General features: G+C 46.2%; 1 protein-coding gene across 1 annotated transcript; it reads right to left on the reverse strand.

The window, feature by feature from the left end:
- Nucleotides 1–4076: 4076 nt before the first annotated feature.
- On the reverse strand, nucleotides 4077–19308 carry LOC142802883 (uncharacterized). The gene is made up of 7 exons (XM_075887959.1): nucleotides 19222–19308; nucleotides 17179–17328; nucleotides 16161–16385; nucleotides 8782–9165; nucleotides 6526–7460; nucleotides 5582–5721; nucleotides 4077–4081 (listed from the first exon to the last, which is right to left on the reverse strand). The coding sequence occupies exons 1-7, from the start codon at nucleotides 19306–19308 to the stop codon at nucleotides 4077–4079; spliced, it is 1926 nt and encodes a 641-aa protein (XP_075744074.1).
- Nucleotides 19309–20691: the final 1383 nt, after the last annotated feature.

The following is a 20691-nucleotide window of genomic DNA, read 5'->3' on the forward strand; positions in this document are numbered from 1 at the left end:
CTCTATAATTTGATGAACGCCAGGGCTAACGCGGTTCAGATTAGTTTTATCCGCCCATCTTGCACTCTTTTGATTTGTTCCTACGCCACACCTCCCAATGGAAGCTTGTGGGTTCGACTTTCCAGTAATTGCAATTTGACTTTCGTCCTGTTGTAATTTTACGATAACTTATCACTTCTTAAACTTCGACTAATAATTAACAGACATATCTTACGAGCTTCATCCCACAATCTCACATCACTTATTTTCATACCTGGCTTTGAAACTGGGGACTACCTCATGAATACTACAAAGCGGGTGTGATTAAAAGACTACACCCCATACGAGCACACATGCACTTTTCTCATGACATCGATGTCACGATGCTTAATCATTACATAGCAAATAATCATAAACAGTATTATCTTACTAAATACTTACACCTCTCTGAGGTAGAAGTAATATATAAAGGCCAAGAAAAGCACGATCGAGACCAGCGAGGCGGGAACCAGGCAGAACAAAAATGACGCCGTATTTGACAGACTCGGCTGCTTCTGACTGCGCGACAACAGTTGACATTATAACGTCAAAAAGCGTTTGTGAAAACATTTTCCGAATGCATTCACTGGTTCCCGGTAACGACTGATAAGCACTCAATGGTGAAACCCGTATTTTAATAATATATAATTTTTATTGAGCCCGTCATGATTTAGAGAGTTGTCATCACGTGGAAAAAAAACCCTAGTGTCAAGACATGAAAACTTTCACATGACGGCCACATGACGTGGAGTAGTAAAGCGGCGACATCTTCTGTGCATTACGCCGTTCAGCAGACTGAAAAAAGCTTCGTGTTGTACAGAGCAACATTGTGCAGATTCAACACGTGAATTGTCTATCTTTGTTTCTTAACATTCGGCCCCAGTTAGGTGAAGCACCCTGTATATGACAAGCCACACCTATCACAACCGCTTACCTACTGTCACCGGCCGACCGGCCGCTTAACGACTGTTAGAGAATACGCTTATACTTCATGTTATCAATGTTTATTTTTCTCATAGTGTCAATCATCGATCAAAAAGCTGACAATAAGCAAATACCAAAATCAAGATCTAAACATGTGTGCGTTTTTTATTTCCTATCGACTCTAAAGTGTCGTGAGGAAGTTCCTTTGATCTAGTGTGCACGCTTGCTACAAGTTCAGTTGAGTAAAATGTACGTACGTGGCATAATATTCGTTGATGATGAGCCTGGTTCTCCCCTTGAATCCGCACTCTTCGGCAATGATGGACGTGTATGCAGCGCCCACTATGAGCGCTTTCTGGATACGCCTGTATGTGCTGGGTAACCGCAAATTCACATTTTCGGAAATCCTTTTTCTACACAGTTATACACAGGCTGTTGCAACAGTGCGTAGCTGCATGAAAATTTTTTTGAGAAATACATTGCTGGGAGTTCAGCGCTCTGCACCCTCTCTTCTGTCTGATGAAGTGTATACGTTCAATCATAATGTATCAACACGCCTAGTATACATAGTTTTCGGCGTTTAGTTCCACGTCTCGTTTTAAAGTGTTGTCTTAAAGTATACTGCCGTCCACTCTTAGGGCGAAGACGGTGCAGCGTGGCCATGCTCCACGCAGTGTCACCGCACCCACCATGGCGGCGAATAGAAGCATAGTAGCGCATGCGCAGATGGACCCACAACTGGTACTTAGAATTGTCGGTTACGGCGCAGGAGTGCGCCGCTTACTATAGTAGCCACTATTGGCGTGGCGCAGATGTTGCTTGGCTGTAGCGCAGCTCTTGTACCTGACCATAGTCCATCTGGAGTGCTCGTGTGCGCCAGAGCTGCTTCGATTTTATGCACGGTCTTGCAAGGTGCAATGGCACTCGCCGAAGCAGAGCCGCGCTATAGAGTGCATAGAGTTTCCTAATATACGCTAGAGGGAACTCTGGCGCTAGTGTCTATGGCAGCTGCAACGCGCGGCGCTTCAGCGAGCATGGGAATGATGGGTAGTACACACATTTGTCTAATATTCGTACTTCTGCCCTGCTTTTGGCTCCGTGTGTGTTCGTGTGGCTTACAAGCAGGTGTACAAGCAGGTGTTCCGCGGTTGCGCTTCACCATCTTATTATTTTAGACTTACCTTTCCAAATTTGGTTACGAAGTTCAAAAGGATTGAATTTTTCAAAACAAAACCGAAACACAGCAATTAACGAAGCCACAAGTACGGCTCGCCGACAGAAAGTACGAAGACTAAGCAAATCTGTGTACTAGCCATCATTCACGTGGTCGCTGAACGATCGCAGCGCCAAAGTCCCCTCTATTTAATTTTAGGAAACTCTATGATAAAGTGTACTAAAAACTGTAGCCGCGCTCCGCCGTGTTAGGCACTCTAGAGCAAAATCCAATGGTTGAACACGAGCACTCAAAATCGCGCTGAAAGAGCTCACTTTAAAGCCGGGGCACTTAAGTGTTGGGGGTACAGGAGTAGGAGCACCGGCATCCAGTGGCTGAGCAAGAGCTCTGTTGCTGCACGGAAAGCAGCAAGGAGCAGTTTGTATTGCTTTCTCCTAAAAAAGGGCAATAGACGCCGTGTTTTCTATTATTTTACATCAGCCAACCTGCGCGGCGGGAAGGGTAGCAACGATGTTTGACGCCATGAGTGGCACCACTCGTAGAGTTTCACGATTCGTGCCACTGATGTTAGCCGTTCGTACGAGTGGCTGGATGATGGCTAGGAAAGTATGCAGCCATGTTTTTAAAGATGATAGTCGTTCTTGGGGATCTTCAATGCAAAAATTTCGGTCTGCCTGTTTTTTTTTGTCTATTTTTCCACGCTTAACGGTACTTAAGGCGGCACTGAAGTGGCCAAACGATACTCCAAATGGCCGACCCCATCCGCAGCGCCCACCAGTATTGCTCAAGGCTCAGCGTTCATGCTTGTGCGATTGTCAAACAAAAAGCTATTATTGCGCATATCTGAGGCATTATAACAACACGCCAATATTCTGTATGTGTGCCTTTATACTAGAAAAGGCATACATAAGTATTTGTAAGGACTGTATCGTTTATCACGTTGGGCTGACCATGCAACGCTTGCAAAAAAAGGCAAGTGTTTCCAACGCTTTGCTAAGATGACACGGTGGTGACACATACCCGTCGCCTTGCGTTCTACACCTTATCACCTCCGAGACCGGCGCGAGGGCGCGCACGCTTCGGTTTCCAAGATAACTGCCAGACAGCGCTCATGTCTCACGTGTAACGTGACTTGATGTGCTCGTTCGCCTCCGATGCACGGTCGAGGCACTCTAACGCAGTGTCTTCCGAATGTTATTCACCTTTTTCCTAGCGCAGAACATCAAGTAAACGTTTTGTTCACTCTCTCCAGACGCAAGACTATCGTCATTCGATGACATTTGCAATGTAACATGCAGATACGGGGCCAATTTTTTTAAATCCATTGTTGCACAAAAATACTACGTAAATGTGAATTTCTATGATAACGAACATGTGACCGACATAATTTAGGCGTATTTTGGCGCTGTCTTACAAAATGCAGGGCCATCGATTTTAATGATGGCATGGTATGATTCTTCCGACTTGTAACCCCCTCACCTGCTCTCCGGAAGCATTGCGTCTTCCAGTGGCAGCTCGAGTGGCCATGCACTCAGTGTTCTTCCCCCCCTCCTCACTGCACAACCCCTCTACTCCTGTTCTCCCAATGTAATTCGCCATAAGAGTGGACCGCACTGTACAATCCTATGCAAACTATTCCAGCATTTACAGTCTACTCTCATTGCAATGCGTTGGGGCTGAAGCATACTCACGCCTCACTGGCTTCGGCACTTGGTTCCATTGCAGGAATTTCTGGAAAGCAAAAGAATGTGGGCGTCTGAGTACCGCAAAGCTGTAGCACACATACCAACAGTAATTTGTGGACGTTACCGGTCAATGTTTTAGTAGCAATGTTATGCGAAAAGTTTTCAACGCATGCCATGCACTTTTCTAGCCATATAGCATACCCAGTACGCACTACAACATGCTATATAGGACATGTTCAACATTGTGGTGAGCGGAGGATCAGTGGCTAACGTTCTCAGCCTGAAGAACAAGGGTTTAATTCTGGCTCTAGCGATCACTTTCAATGAAGGCAAAATGGTAGCAGTCCAAGTACTGTGCAATGCCAGTCCACGTTGAACAACACCTAATGATAGAAAGTTGTGGAGCCCTCTACTGTGGCATCTTTCATGAACATATCTCGGTTTTGGAACTCAAAGCTTCACGTATTATATTGTGGCACATAAGGCAGGGATAGAATAAATACATATGACAGCACATATCAATGTCTTAATTTCTTTGAATGTTTCCCTTAACAAAATAACATTGCTTTTCCACAAAACGCGAAACTAACATCAAATTGGAAGAAAACTCATCTGAGTAGAGCCATCGAGATGGCCTTATAGCGTACCGAAGAATCCACGGCTCTGAGTGCGTCATGTCATGACGTCGTCAGACATGTCATGAGCTCGCATCACTTGCTCACATTATGTCATAATATCCATGTGATCGAAGTTCATATAGTTCGTCTGTCGCTATAACCATCAAACTCTGACAAGATTGAGGTGCTATATTGCGTGAAATCGCCCACGTTGTAGTTGCCACCCCGTCAGCCATTAAACAGAAAGGACGAATCATTTTATTACATATAAGCAGTGTTTATCGATTTCCCAGTCAAGGTTTGTTCACCTTTAATTAGATCCACCACGGTGGTCTAGTGGCTAAGGTACTGATCAATTAAGTTGATCAATTCAATTAGGTTTTTGGTATAAGGTCTTCATACAAAACAAACAAGTATGAAAGGGTACAAAGACTTCACTACAATATTTCGTACTGTGAGCACTTAGTCGCCATGGCGATGATTTACAGAACGTGGAATCACCTAGAACTCGTGTTTGCACCTTCTAACGCACTTGTGTCTTTGTTTATTGTAGTTTTGGCAAAAAAACGACTTATTGTGAGCCTGCGGAGCTGAATTCGACTGTCGGGCCTAAAGAGGTCATGGTAGTAAAACGGTACTGCTGAACGCTTCATGAACTTGTGAGTGTCGCGACATATCGGTGGTAGGTCACACGTAGCCACACGAAGCCGAAAGATCAAAGCTTAGCCCAAAGCGCGTGCAGACACAAAAATATTATGACTTGAAACGTGCGTATACTCAACTATGAAATTTTTTTGCAGAGAGTGAACCAAGTTGTGAACCATCATATGACTGATAGCAACATAGGCCGGTAAGTTCACTAATAAATCGATTCATTCACACTGCCAGAGACCCAGGTAGAGCCGTAAATCGCATGTTCCAGTGTGTTCGGGTGAGTCACATGTTGATGAATTTGGGCCCGAAAAAATGCAGTAAAGCTATGTTTTCCTCAGTCTTAGTACAAGTGAGTCTGAATAAACAAAATGACGCTGGTTCTGATCACAGGTCAACCAGAATAAACTCCATCTTTTTTTTTCTGAAAACTTATAGTCAGAAAAAAATTCATCTGTTAATCACCTTGAACATGTCATTTGAGGTTGAATGCATTTGATGTTAGTATTTACCTTGTTTTCTAGGAGCCCCCGACACATTCTTGTTCACTGTGACGTTCTTTTGGTGGGCGCCAAACTCTGTTGAGCCGGAGCCGTTGCTCAGGGAGAAGCAACTGTGGCCTGATCGTACGCTACTGTATGATCTGAAGACGCTGCACCAACAAAACAAGTACTATAAATTATGGGATCATGTGAATTCAGGATAATCTGCCTAGCATCAATATAGAGTGGTGTTGCTCTAGCAAAAATAAGGTTGAGGGCTATATTGTGCGTGATCCTTATACCTTATATGTGGTGAAGTATCGCACTTTGTATGGAGAATGAGGGCAAAAGGAGCAAGGGCTCGGCGATAGCTACACTACAGGCACAACTTATATCAGGAAAATGTATTTATATAAGAACTGTCACGTGGCCTCTTAGGCATTTGCGTACGCTGACCCGAAAGTAAAAGTGTCTTGTTTATCTCTAAACTGTATGGACCTCTCCCCCCCCCCGCACGCCGCCACCACCATGCAAAAAATGCTTTATGTGCGTAAAATGTTTTCACCCTGCTTCAAATTTCATTGCAGCTGTTCTGCACCACACTTTCACGGTCTATAAGTGTCTCTGCAATCGGACCAGCTTTTTCCCCATGACAATACCACCATCATGTGAAGTCATACTATCCAACTGAGTTCATGATGGCTACACAAAATGTGGCAATCTTTAACATCTGATGACACCTTATGTTGACTGATTTCGTGATGATGATTGTTTGCATCACTTATGTTGACGCCACCGGCAATCGTATTTCTAGTTTGGTGATGCATCTGAGGAATCACTTTTGGAGAGTGCCCGATACGAAAACTATTGTGCTATCGACAATCGCTGGCTTCGATAAATAAAAAAGTGGCTTCGGTTAATTCCAGCTTTTCTCTTCTGTACCAGTTTTTTAAAACGGCGTTGCTTTCACTTACCCTGTATTTTCCAGCCTAAGCCCGCTGATCGCTGGGCTTGCAACTCCACTAGGCGATGTCACCCGGCTCACCGTGGGGCATGTGCTCACTGGTCCTGACGGCGAAGATGGCAGCTGGCCGCTGTTTGTTTTGCTCCGATTCGGAGACAGCGTGTCGTATCCGGTTTTCGGGGACTGAGAGCTGCTACCACCTTGCTCGTCTGATTGTTTCGGAGGAGTGGTCCTCGGCGAGGGTGCAAACCTTCCGTGAGGTGACGGAGTGCGGCTCCTCACGGTGCAACTCTGTTCGATTACGCTCTCATCGGGAGAATCCGAGGGTGACGCAAATGGGGGTGGGTGCAGGATTAACCACGAGTCACCCAAGAAATCAGATGCACTGTCAGCTCTTCTCGATGGTAACGTGCGAGGCGGGCAGCCCTTGGATTGGCGTCCTGCCGTCCTACCACCGACGCACGTGATAAGCAAAGTGGGCAACCCCTGAGATTTCAGGAGCCTCGAGCGTCGCGACTTGTCAGCCGAAGTCTTGGTCGTCGCCTCCTTCGGTCGAGTTCTTGTGTAGCAGTGGTCACGAGGCGTTGACGATCCCGAGTGGCCGTCCTCGGTTCTGTGCAGTTGTAGCTGGCTGCTAAGCGGAAAAGTTATCGTCATCTGCGATTTCGAGAGGGACGCTAGCCCTTTCGAATCAGTGGCACCGTCCATGCTCTCGCTTCGTGAATGTTCGAGTGGATTGTGTAGTGAGTCGGAACCAGAGAGTACCTGCCGAGACATTGAGCGGCGGATTGACCAGAGAGACCTGACGTGGGGTACCAACGTTGTCCCCTTCTCCGTTTCATCTTCGTGTTGAGGGCCGCTGCGTCTGCGTGCTCCAAGCGCTCCACTCGGAAACTGAGGGTGGTGCGATGATCGGGATGGCGCTAACAGCTTCAAGTGAAAGCGCTAAAAAGAATAATGCAAGATTTGAACAGACAGCTAACTATTAGTATGGGAACCTGAATAAAACCGAGCAAGACAGACTCAATCAATAGCCCATCTAAAAATAGATGAACAATTTACTGAATAGAAAATTCGCGACCCTTATACTCATCCATACATTGGTAGTTTAGACCCTCATTGGTCCACTCTCGTAATAACCCTACTGACAAGCCGAAGAAATACAGGTTATGGATGCTTCATTCCTGAAGCAGACAACCCAGCGGAGCAGTGTGTCGCTTATCAGCCAAATTTTTTACACAAATACTAGTCCTTTTTTAAAAACCATGTTCAAAAATTTCAGTAATCCGAGAGTGCTTGGTATTTCTTACAGAATACTTCCCAGCAAGAACATCAAAACTGTAGAACATAATTTAATGGTTGCGGTAATCCCCATTGCCAGCAAACCAATCTCGACTCCTCCCCTCTCGCACGCACACGTCATATCATTTACCGCCATGTCAATGTAGATCGTTGGCGTTTAGGTTAACAGCTGACGACACAGTACGCACGAACTGGAGTAACCTTACCCACCACAGACCCGTTCAATCTGGTGAACAATCTGGCTTAGAATAAAGCTATCAGATGTGAAGCAGCTTAATGGTTAGTCTTGTCGGTGTCTCCCGTCATCGCGTTGTATCATGTAGTTACGGTCCATTATACAAATGGGCATGAACCAAAAATGGTACTACTCGTTCACTCAAGATGTAGACGGATAAAGTTAGCCCAACAAATAGGCCACAACGCTAGTGCAGCAGAACCACCCTTCCTTACACGCAGTTGGGAAGTAAAAAAGGGCACGTGTCTGTTTCCTACGGCATGTAGGTAAAAAGAAGCACCACCTTTGGGTAACCTGCCTTCAGACGGAGTTTTCAGGCGACGTGAGTGGAGCGAGAGAACACCCGTTACATGCCGGATTTCAGGTTTGGCACCACAAGTACCTCGTCAAAAAAATCTCTCTCAAAGTGAGGTATAATTTTTCGCTTCCCAGATTTCTCCATGAGAGGAGCTGAAACACCATTCCCTAAATGCTCCACCCCTTCCTATTTGTTTCTCCCTGCACTCAACTAACTATTTTCACAACATTACCAATGTGCGAAACGTTTTGGTTCAGGTTCAATGCTTCGCTTCATCATTTGTACCCTACACATCATCTCGGGAAAAAACTAGATGTGCACATGTAACTACTCAATTGAACTAGCTTAGAGTTGTTTTTGCGCCAGTCAACACCCTAAATAACACGCTTCTGCGGACTACAGTGATCCAAATCTAAAGCTAAAGTTTATACCTCTAAAGCAGACGCCGTCGAAATGACGCTCTCATGAATCCCATCGGTGTTGGACGAGGTAGGCACATCGCGAAAATGGCCGAGTTGGGAACGCCTCTTTGATCGCTTAAGCAGCCACCAGGGTGAGTCAGTGGACACTGAGCGAAGCGCCGTCACCATTTGCCTGGCGACGTCGTTGATGCGGACTAGCGCCGCCGATGGCCCGCTCTCGAACACCGGCAGGACTTCACTCACCGTCCTGAACCTGGGCGTAACCAACTGTCCATCCCGCGGCTTCAAATGGTCCTCGTTCGTGCGGTCCATGCTGTGGCGTGCAGGTGGTGCCCGTGGAGGCGCCTGGGCTTGTCGCAGGTCTACATGACCCTGCAGCGCTGCTATGTCTTCCTGAGAGAATACGAAAGTGAAAACAAAACAGAGAGCAGTTTTCTTTGTGAATAAATTTATTTACTTCCTGGTTTGTTTGATAAAATGATTGCTTGGACTAGTTGGTGATTTGGAACCACGTTCGCAGAGCACACAAGAAAACCGCAGTATTGAAAAAAATCACCACACGGCCGCCGAGTTTATTGATGCATTCACAGACAGACAGACAGACAGACAGACAGACAGACAGACAGACACACACACAGACAGACATATTGATTGATTGATATTGATTTATTGATTAATTGATTGATTGATTGATTGATTGATTGATTGATTGATTGATTGATTGATTGATTGATTGACACGTTTCAGTAAATACCATAGGTGTGGTAGTGGTGCTCGCTTGTTAGCGCCAGTGTGCCCAGGTGTACTCCAAGGGATAACTTAGTGTTCCGCGTGCTGCAGAAGTGGAATGCGTGGTTGATATTGCCCTGTAAGCTGCCTTAACCACCCTGTGGCTCGCAATACTTCAGTGAAAAGAATCCCATTAGTTATAACGGCAGTTCATTGGTTCATTTACTAACTGATGCTGAAGAAAAACGAGGTTCTCGTTGGGTAGAAAAAGGGGTTTTAGGGGCGAAGCTCCTTATGACGTGGCTTGGGCGTCCCTCGTACGTAACCACCAGTGGCACATACCCGAAATAGGTATAACACTTGACCTCCAAGGTGGTGCCAGTGAGAGATTTCTTCTGTGCGTTGTATAACAATAAAAAATAGTGCTCAATGTACATGCCAATGGCTGCTAATGGGGAATGAGAGACATGAGCATTCGGCTTTTAGTCAACGCGCACGCTGCGATCCCCATTAGCAGCCATTGGCATGTACATTGAGCACTATCGGACAAGGAAGGGATGCTACATTATACTCGCTGGGTGTAACCTCCTTAGCTTTAGAAAGGTTTAGCGAGCGTTGAGCCGCAGTGCCATGAATACAATGAACTTGTATATACCATGAATGAACTCAAGGTGGTTAAAAATGAGAAGTAGATACGAAGCGCAAGCCGTAAGAAAGTAAAAGCCGAATTCTCCTGTCTCTCATTTCTCATTAGCAGCCATTGGCATGTAAATTGAGCCCTATCTGACAGGGAAAGGTTGCTACGTTATACTCGCTGGGCGTAACCTCCTTGGTTTTCGAAAGGTTTAGCGAGCGTTTGGCCGCAGTGCCATGAATACAGTGAACTAGAATATACCATGAACTCGAGGTGGTTAAAGGTGGCAAGTGGACCCAAAGCGCAAGCAGTAAGAAAGTGTGCGTGTGCCACCTCTCGTTTAGTCCTTGGAATGTCCGCTGGATGGCGGTGCTTCTACATGGGGAATATATGATAAAAAGATGCGAGATGGTGGGACTTGGAGTGTTGAATAGATGAACGAACGGACACACAAACAGATGCATGGATCGACGCATGAACGGACGCAGGGGCGGATGCATGAAAGAACGCAGGGACGGGCGCACAAACAGACGCATGGACGGTCACACAGACGGACGCATGGACGGACGAATGCTTCGCCCCACTCTCCATCATTCACTCCGTGGATATGCTGCCATTTTTATTTACAATAAACCGCAGCCCGACTCCCTGGGTTGTTGCTGCAGCACGTGAAACGGAGGCTAAGCTTATCACCGTCTTCTTCGTCGATATTTTTCCAACAAGCTCCCCTCGCGCCGATGCTCACGAAAAGGTATGTTGGCGGTGAGCACACATGTGGAATGGCCTGTTTGACAATATATTCATCTGGCCAGGATCTTGTCTTGTCAATCCGTATTGCCTTTTCCGTTTAAGGCTCACTGAAACACACTTTACCACTTCACCTTCGAAACATGTCGTTGTAAGCCAGTTGTAGCACTGTTATAGTTGATAGAGATACCAGGTGGTGGCCACTCACTCTCTTCACAGTTAAGCCGTGCGAGTCCCGTCGACCAGATCAACTTCTACTTTCATTCACGGGCATACGCTTTTCTTGTTAGAAAGTCAGAAGAATTCCGTTTTCCGGAGTTTCGCTTCCTTTTAACTGGGGAAGACTTCAACTTGTGATGCCCCGCCACGGTGGTCTAGTGGCTAAGGTACTCGGCTGCTGACCCGCAGGTCGCGGGATCAAATCCCGGCTGTGGCGGCTGCATTTCCGATGGAGGCGGAAATGTTGTAGGCCCGTGTACTCAGATTTGGGTGCACGTTGAAGAACCCCAGGTGGTCAAAATTTCCGGAGCCCTCCACTACGGCGTCTCTCATAATCATCTGGTGGTTTTGGGACGTTAAACCCTACAAATCAATCAATCAATTCAACTTGTGATGACATGTAACACAAGCAAGATGTCGTCGGTAGGATAAACGATATTTTAGCGGTGTTTTGCAGAGGTATTTCATTAGCGTTTTCTGGACTGAAAGACAGTATGTCTGTGTCTGGATGTCTTACCAGTCCTGAAGCTTTTGGGGGCGAAGATCCTTATGGCGAAACCTGGCTTTGTCGAGCAGCGTCGGCCGTCGACCGTCGACCATCATCTGTACTCCGTTGTGTTCCCATCGTACTTGTCCTTCCATCCGGCGAAGCCAGCATATCCACTGAGTGAATGATGATGAGTGAGGCGAGGCATCCGTCCGTCCAATGTGTGCTCTAGTGTTACAGGAGCGGACGAGTGGATCTACAGACAAACAGAAAGACAGAAGGTTGGACAGACACGCGCACAGACAGACAGACGGATGGATGGATGGACGAATGGACTGTTGGATGGGCGGACAGACAGACAGACAGACAGACAGACGCACGGACGGACGCTACACCCCACATATCATCAATCACTCTGCAGATATGCTGTGATTTTTGCATTTCTTCCCCCTGTTTGATAAGTACGGAGGCTGCTTAGACTTCATAACAAGATAACATGGATATATCGAAGACGAAATGTGTAACTATATTGAGGCAACCAGCTTCTCGGTTTCAGTTCCGGGTCACATTATATTTCTTGGACATAATTTCGATGATTCCTAAGCCGTTGTTGTTCTCTACTGTGGTTTTATTGTTGTTCACTGCTGCTTTGAGTAGAATGACCTCATTACAATGCGTTGCAGTAGCGCAAGAGGCTGCTGGTTATTGTAACGTCCAGGCTAGAGAGGTCTCGACGGCCTTTAGTCCGGTTTCTAAATCATCGATGTTTCCGGTGACAAATGAGCAGTAATAGTTACTGCCGATCAAGATGTCAACAGCATTTGGGCTCTGAGCTTGGTCGATGGCAGAGAAGTAATGTCCTTGGATTCGGTCTCTAGTCGGTCGTGGAATCAATTGGTGACTAATCTTCGCCGTGACGACAGCTTCTATCTGCTGTGACTTGCAGCCATGCGCTGTACTCAGGGCAACAAACATACGAGAGAAGGGCTTCTCGTCATGTCGTCCTCCAAAATAGCACACTGAAGGCTTTTGTGACCGAATAAACGACAATGCCAGTTCAGCCAGTCGCTTCGTCACGAAACTGCGCTGGCTGCCCCCATTGAATAAAACTCAACCAAGGCATTTGTTTTCTTGTCCGGCTGCCCAAGCTTAGTAGCTGTTTGAAGGCATAGAGTTTCCTAATATACACTAGAGGGAACTCTGGCGCAAGTGTCCATGGGAGTTGCAACGCATGGTGCTTCAGTGAGCATGGGTATGACGGTTAGTACAAACATTTGTCTAAACTTCGTGCTTCTGGCCTGCTTTTGGCTTCGTGTGTGTTCGTGTGGCTTGAAGTTATTTTCTCACGAAACAAAAATCAGCAAATGTTCAACAATTGCGCTTCACCACCCTATTTTTTAAACTTACCTTTTCAAATAGGGTCACAAAGTTTAAAGTGGTTGAAAATTTCTTTCAAAACAAAACCAAAACACAGCAATAAACGAAGCCGCAAGTACGATTCGCCGCCCGCAGGTACTAAGGCTAGGCAAATATGTGTACTACCCATAATTTCCATGGTCACTGAACGATCGCAGCACCAGAGTCCCCTCTAGTTAGTTTTAGGAAACTCTATGTTTGAAGGAACACACACTGTTTACAGCTGCTAGTTTCTATCATGTGCTGCATCGGCGCTGTCGACATTTGGGGACTGGTAATCGAATTAAAGAACCGAGGCTTGCACATTGTTTTGATTGCACATTGTACATGTAAAGTTCCGTCTGTCATTTATTACCAAATGATGTCGCAATGTACTACGGAAACATCAACCCGCACTGAGTAGTCGTTTTTTTTCCTCGTGGAGAATCGGACAGTCGCACTGCTCTTTGTTATGGCTGTTTGCGTCACACACACAAAAAAGTGGGCAATCTTCCGTGAAGCTGGTTTCCCGAATGAGGTAAAACACCACGTGGTTCATCGATGTCGCGAAGAGGATGTCGTGCTTATACGAGAATCTTTACCTTGGCTTTTCGACGCACTTTCTCTTACAGAAACGTGCAGAGTTCTTTGCTCTCGAGCCTCAACTTTCATTTGAACGGAAAGCAGTAAATACTTAATGCTGGCCTTCTGGTGCTCGCTGTGCTGCCCTCGCTGGCCCGTGTGCTCTGTACGTTGGCGAGCAATGATTTTGTTGAACTCGAGGATGATGTCGTAAGGAAGTGACTTCAGCAGGATAGAGTATAACATTATGGAGTAATTGCCCTCCGATACTTTGAGAGTTTTGAGGGCACGCGTCTGGGATTGGACCATGTCGTTAAGATATCGAAGTCCTCGAAGCTTGTTTGAGGACTGCTCGGGTCATTTTGATGAGTCGCTGCATGTGATCCTGAATGATGACGTTGGTTTTGGCGAAGCGCTGTTTGAAAATGTCGAGGGCTTCACTATAGCAGCTTGCAGTTGTTGGAAGTCTCCCGATAGCTGATGCCTTGTCCCCAATAAACCAAACTTAGGTAGGTAAGCAGGTGTACGTCGGTGAGCCCACCGTTGTTGTGGATCAGTTAACTAAACTGTTCCCAAAAAAGCGTCCGCGATGGCGGTTGGCCATCGAACTTCATGAAGTCAATTTTTGAAAGTTGGGTGGTGGGCTGGGGCGTGCGTTGCACGGGTTCAGTAGATGCTGGTGGTAGTGGTCTGTTCTAAGATCCTTGCAGCTCCCGTATCTAATACGAGACTTTCGCTGAAATAGTTGTGGCTCGATCATTATAATCGACAAACCGGACAAACTCTACCTCTGCTTCCATGGTTGACAGCAGAGGGACGATGTCGGAGTCGGTTGCCTTCAAGTCGGTGTGAAGCTGGTTGATGCGTTCATTGGGAACACAAATCTCCTCTTCCATAACGCTTTCTTGAGTGAGCGTTGCTTCTGCCTCGTAAATAAGGCGTGTTAATGAAGCTCTCTCAAATTTACGCTTGAGTTTTAGAGCTTCCGTATTACGTACCCGCGTTCAACAGCTGGCTGTAGGCCGGCGCATTCGATATGTAGGCGGGGAGGCGGTTACCTTGGGGTCATCGAAGTAGTTCTCTGTTCCGATCGCTTTCGGCACCACTTGAAGAAAATCTAGCCTCCCGTTGAGTAGAAAAAGGTGCTTATTTAGAATAAACAGCACCCCGACAACATGGGTTGCTGCTGCAGCGAGTGAATCGAAGGCCGAACCAATCGTGGTCTTCTTCGTCGATTTTTTTTAACATGGGTAATACTCAACATCGTATGTATTCGTTATGAATCCTAACGCCAGAACCATTGAGTTCAATTTTCGGATGGCGTAGTATGAACATGTCGTAAACCTTAAGTGATTGCTCGACTGCGTATGCCGCCGCATATGCCTTGAGTGTTGAGTCACACTGGCTGATAATGCTAGTACAAATACATCCTCCATATTACGCCGCTTTTCTGCGGGTACTGTTTAAAGTTAGTGCGATGAATTCCTTTCTTGTCTACCTTCTTTTGTCGTTTCCCATCTTTTTCCCACTGGTGCCTCCAAACTCGGTTGGACGAAGCTTCACCAAATGTCACTCATCGCCCGGTAACCCACCATTACTCAGCAGTTAGGCTCTGAGAATCCCGTCAGGTGGCGGAAGGATCAAGCAAGGGAAGGTGACAACTACTCATTTTGTTTCACGAAGCCACATGGAAGTCCCTGTGGAATATATATATGCGGGAAAGATGCCTTGTAGCCGAAACATTCGCCCTGCCCAGAAGTCAAGCCTGTGACCAACGCCATCCCGATATAGTCGCTCTACCAATTGAGCCAACCAGGAAGCTAGGAACCAGGAGGACGCCCCGCCACGGCGTTCTAGTGGCTAATGTACTCGGCTGCTGATCTGCAGGTCGTGGAATTGAACCCCGGCTACGGTGTCTGCATTTTTGATGGAGGCAAAAATGCTGTAGGCCCGTGTGCTCAGAATTCGGTGCACGTTAAACAACCCCAGTTGGTCGAAATTTGCGGAGCCCTCTACTACAGCGTCTCTCATAATCATATGGTGGCCTTGGCACGTTAAACCCCACATATCAATAGTAACGAGGAAGACAAGGTGTATTAATCTACAACACAGAGCATGTGGACACTGTATACTGCTAATCGGTTCCGTTGAATTTCGCTAGTTCACCGAAAGGTCAAGAAGGTGAAATCGAAAGTCACCTCATTTGGGCACGAAGACACTAAGAAAGGTAAGCGTGCGCAGAGTTCCCCTTCATGAAGGGGAGGAGGTTTCTCGCAACGCCCTTTTCCCTATCATGTCAATGTATGGGGATGGCTATGCGTTCTTCCTTCTTTCGCCTCACACCCTCCTCCTTTCACCCCGCCCCGCGCCTCTCCTGTTCATGCGCCTATGCTAGGAAATCCACAGAGATTGCTCAAAAAGTAAGCTGATTTCTGAATTTCACTTCTAAATTCTTCTAAACCCGGTGTTATCTTTACCACAACATGGCCTGCACAAAATTATGTCATTTGTGTTTCTCAATAGAACAGCAAAAAAAACGCAGCAAAACTTATACTTCTCCGTCAGCTTTTTTCCTAATTAACTGCGATCACGTGCCTTGATGTTTTCCAAGTGGCGACAAACGAAGGCAGCGAGCAGGAGGGTGATGAATGTTGCCGGCAGCACGAGAGACGCCGCGAAGGCGACAAACATGAGCGACGCGAAGAGAGGTGCCAATCGCGCGCCCTGCCAACGCAGCAGCAGCGTCGACAGCTTCGTCCACAGCCGCGTAGAGTCCACCATCACATAGACGACCAGGAAACCCGTCAGAGACACCAGTTCCTGAACACACAAAACACCGAATGAATCAAGCACTCTTCGAAGGGGACATGTAAAACACATAGAGTTGTCATTATGGTTTTCAACGTGGCCTGATTTTTCTCTGGCTATAAGGATGTCGAGGAAAAGGCGTTCGATAAAGTACTAAAGGCTATATTTCAAATCTCCTCAACATTGTCTTTCGCTATCTTGAATATACCTATGCTATCAAACTGGACAACTTTAAATAGACTCTCGGTGCCTTCACGGGGGCGGCTATCTAATATGTTCGTTTTTAAAAAAATTTGTCGCGTTGTGTATTTTGTATATAGTGTTCGCATGTGTTATTAGTTGCGTAGCGCATGCCATTTCAAATAGCATCTGGCTTGCGTATATAGCACAGAGAACGTATGTGTAATGCGAATTCTTACTGTTATTAACGCTATATCACCACTCACTGTTGCTGCTAAAGTTTACCGTCAGCCTTTACACAGGGACTAGGCCAAACTCAAGCCCATTTTTTGAGTTCCTTTAGTTCCATCACTTGTTCCACGGCCCATGGGACTATTGCATTAGCACTAATTATCAAGATTTATTGAATATTCACTCGATTATCATCACTATTATTCAAGTGCCATGGCCCGTGGCACCTATTATCAAGATTTGTTTTTCATAACGTAAGCTCACAAGGAAATCAACGAACTAACCCCGCAACTTTCTGCAGTATATTTAGCACCCCTATTAACTGAAAAGTTGCCTAAATAATATCAATTTCCGATCACAGTCATTGGCTGCTGATATAAGCTTGCTGACTCACCGTGCCACTGTTGTCAAGGACGTCTTCGTAGGCTGACGTAGAGCGACCGAGTAAGGCCGAGGCTACCCATGGTACGAGGGACACGACGGGAAGCGGTAGGGTCTCCAATACTGTGAGCACAACCACCAGCATAACGGCAGAAGGCAACGCCTGCGTTGAGTAAGGGTAACTGACAGATTTCTCAATGGCAAAGTTTTATTCCTATTAATGAAAGTCGCTTTTGTGCAGCATCAAAAGAGGACTCTGGTGTCTTTTCGACCATACTTGGCTGATGCCGCTTTCGAATAGCATAAGCAGATCTGTAACAGCTATGGTGGTTCATTTTTTCAAGAGATTCATCAATAATTTTAAATGAGCAATAAACGACGCGTCAATACCGAAACCAAAGCAGGCAGCTGCTCGTATGTGTTTACCTTGACGTGACGAAAGCAAGGCTACACGCCATTACCGCTGGCCAGGGTGTGAACGTAGCACCCGTGCTTCTTCTTTGGCGCGAAAAGCAACCTTTCAATGCCATCCGTTACGGAGTCAAGCTGTGCCAGCCCGTCTGAACTGTCAAATTGAGCGATGATTGCAGCTAATATGTGAACGAGGAAGCGTTGCTTTTTTATGTCGACCGGCCGGCGCGTGAAGCACTTCACATGCCGCGCATTCATCGCCTCATTGCGCAATATTGCTCTAAGACCATATGTCAACGGCGACTAACACGCTATCCAGCTGACAAAGCGCGACTGTTTTCGCATCGTCGTCACCTCGTTGGTGAAAGCGTACGCTGCATATGACTGCTGGGCGAGGCGGGGTAGAAAGATTTGATACGTGCGCCACATTTAAAGGGTGGCACGCGTTTACAACCATGATTACAGAATTCGCAACCAGTTTCCCATTCGTTTTATAAGAGTGTGCGTGCGTGCGTGCGTGCGTGTGTGTGTGTGTGTGTGTGTGTGTGTGTGTGTGTGTGTGTGTGTGTGTGTGTGTGTGTGTGTGTGTGTGTGTGTGTGTGTGTGTGTGTGTGTGTGTGTGTGTGTGTGTGTGTGTGTGTGTGTGTGTGTGTGTGTGTGTGTGTGTGTGTGTGTGTGTGTGTGTGTGTGTGTGTGTGTGTGTGTGTGTGTGTGTGTGTGTGTGTGTGTGTGTGTGTGTGTGTGTGTGTGTGTGTGTGTGTGTGTGTGTGTGGCCAGTTTGCTAACAGATGCAAGCTTAGTGAGACATGCAGTGACTGACATTACGAAGCTGTTCTATAAATTCGAACAGTGTATTCGCCATTGGCCAACCAGTTTCACAAATTGTGCCCTACACGTTAACTGGATCTTTATATTTTTAATTGAGCCCTGTGCTTATGAAACTGTTAAGTTGGGGGTGTTCCTAAAACACTCTTCAATAACAAAAAACCTTGTTAACCTACAGCTAGCACGCGTGAACAAAAATTAATGATGAATAAAACGAAATAAATTTTCCAGGGCTCGAACTCCACAGTATGAAAACGAGCGCTTTGAACACAAGGCAAGGTGTACACGCACTTGTCCAATGGGAGCTGAGCAATGTGCAATTGAAAGCAGTATACTTGCTAAGGACACTTCATTGAAATATTCCGTGGTGACAGGCTAAAAGTGACCTCATGGAGAACGCGTAACGTCGATATCGGGAATAGCACATTTTAGAAGAACTCCGACCTCGAGAAGATTGAATTCCTCAACCGTGTTTCCATGATCACGTAAAGGTGACTTCATTGGGCCGTTACTATATACTTCATTGGGCGGTAGTATATACTACGCAAGTTGGTGCATTAGAGTGCCGCTTTGCAATAGGACAGCTGTTTATTTACCAATCTACATCACTTAGGTCATGTAGATGGTTTTATAAACAAAAAAAGATCTACATGGCTTATACTTTAACATTGTTCTTTTAAAACTTTGGAATTTCAAACACCATCACTGAGTGAGTTCTTCTCTAAAGTCAGTAGGCAACTGTGGTTTCTGTCTAGGACCATCGCGTGAAATGCGAGACCTTTAACAGGTGCCAGAACGTAAGAGGTTGAAAGCAAGGTACCAGGCTCTTGATCAGCAATAGCGGTGCCAGGTACAAGGGTGCAGCGACACCAAGAAGTGCCTTGATGCTACCATCTTGTTTGGCCATTCAGAAACCCCGCTGGTGGTCCCAGATCACTTCACAACGATCCCCTGGTTCAAGCTTCCCCTCGCCAGCTCTGGAGAAAAGCAATGAAAAGGTGGAGTAGGTTAAACTCGTGTAAGCCTATGGTGCGAGAGAAAGTAATGTGGGGCTTTGTTTCGCATAGACTGTGCACACATTGTTTCGTTGAACTTTAGTACTCTTCTCACTGCCGTTTTTCTTGCTAAACGGTACAGCGGCTAAGTATTGGCTTGATTTCGCCTTTGTTTCTCAGAATAGTCGCTCCGCTGGTTATCTGCCCGCCCTTTGCCCCAATGTTAAAATGGGTACTTTGCTTGGTTTAAAACTCTGAAATGTGCCATCCAGCTATATCTACGGGATGATTGGATTCAACCAGTCGCTTGCGCAGAGGCGCGCCATCTATAGCGAGGCAGAGAAGTCAAACACCACCGAAGCTGACATTAAACCTTCCCTTTGTCATGTCGTAATGCAGCGGCAGGGCTCCGATGGAGCGCAAATGTGACACCTCTTCCCTGTGAAACTGTGGCGTCACGTCACGCTTCTAACACAAGCGCTCGGGCAGCTCGAGACACAAAATTCTTCACAAAAATACTTAGCGTAAAATATGGCGCCATCCTCTATGCAATTTTCTTAAGGGGCCTCGTTGGAATCCTTGGAATGACGGTATACGTGTTAGCGAGGCTTGTGTTGGCTGGTGTTCTGTGAGGCTTCAGATCAAAAGTGGATACAACTGCGCAAAGAAAGCTTCTCTAAAACAAAACCTTTATAAGTATATCTCGTTCACGCATATTATACTCTATAATAAAAGTCAACTCAAGCCTACGGCTCATCCAAACGGCGAAAGCAAGAAACAGACGACATAAAATGGCAGAGGGAGCACTGGCTTCGTCGTCTGCCTGAAGTTTAGCGGCTGTTGAATACTTTTTACGCTTCGTGAAATTTCCACACGACACAAAATAAAACACGTTTCTGTGCAATAGCAAAACATAAATGTCTTAGTACGTGCCCTTTTACTGAAAAATCAACAATTTTAACGTGAAATGAGACGTGTACTTGAGGAACACAAATCCGAGTCAAGTTCGAAGCTCACATATTCCGGCATTCTCTTGCATACAGCAACTCACTAGCGCCGAATTTCCCTCTAGATATTTTTGGGAGAAACTCTACGGCGTCAGGTAACCTTGACGAGATGAAATAACTTGCGAGACATGGAGCAGAAGTCTCCTCTTTTGTATAGGTAGTCACGGATTATTCGTGTGTTTAAGATTGAACAGAACCGCGATAAAGCACATCAGGGGCTTCGCACATTGTTTTCGCCATAACAGAAAATTTTTCATCATTAATTTGTATGTCATCCTTCTCCCTTTT

Source organism: Rhipicephalus microplus, chromosome 3 (assembly GCF_043290135.1).
Source record: "Rhipicephalus microplus isolate Deutch F79 chromosome 3, USDA_Rmic, whole genome shotgun sequence".
Classification (NCBI taxonomy): Eukaryota; Metazoa; Arthropoda; class Arachnida; order Ixodida; family Ixodidae; genus Rhipicephalus; species Rhipicephalus microplus.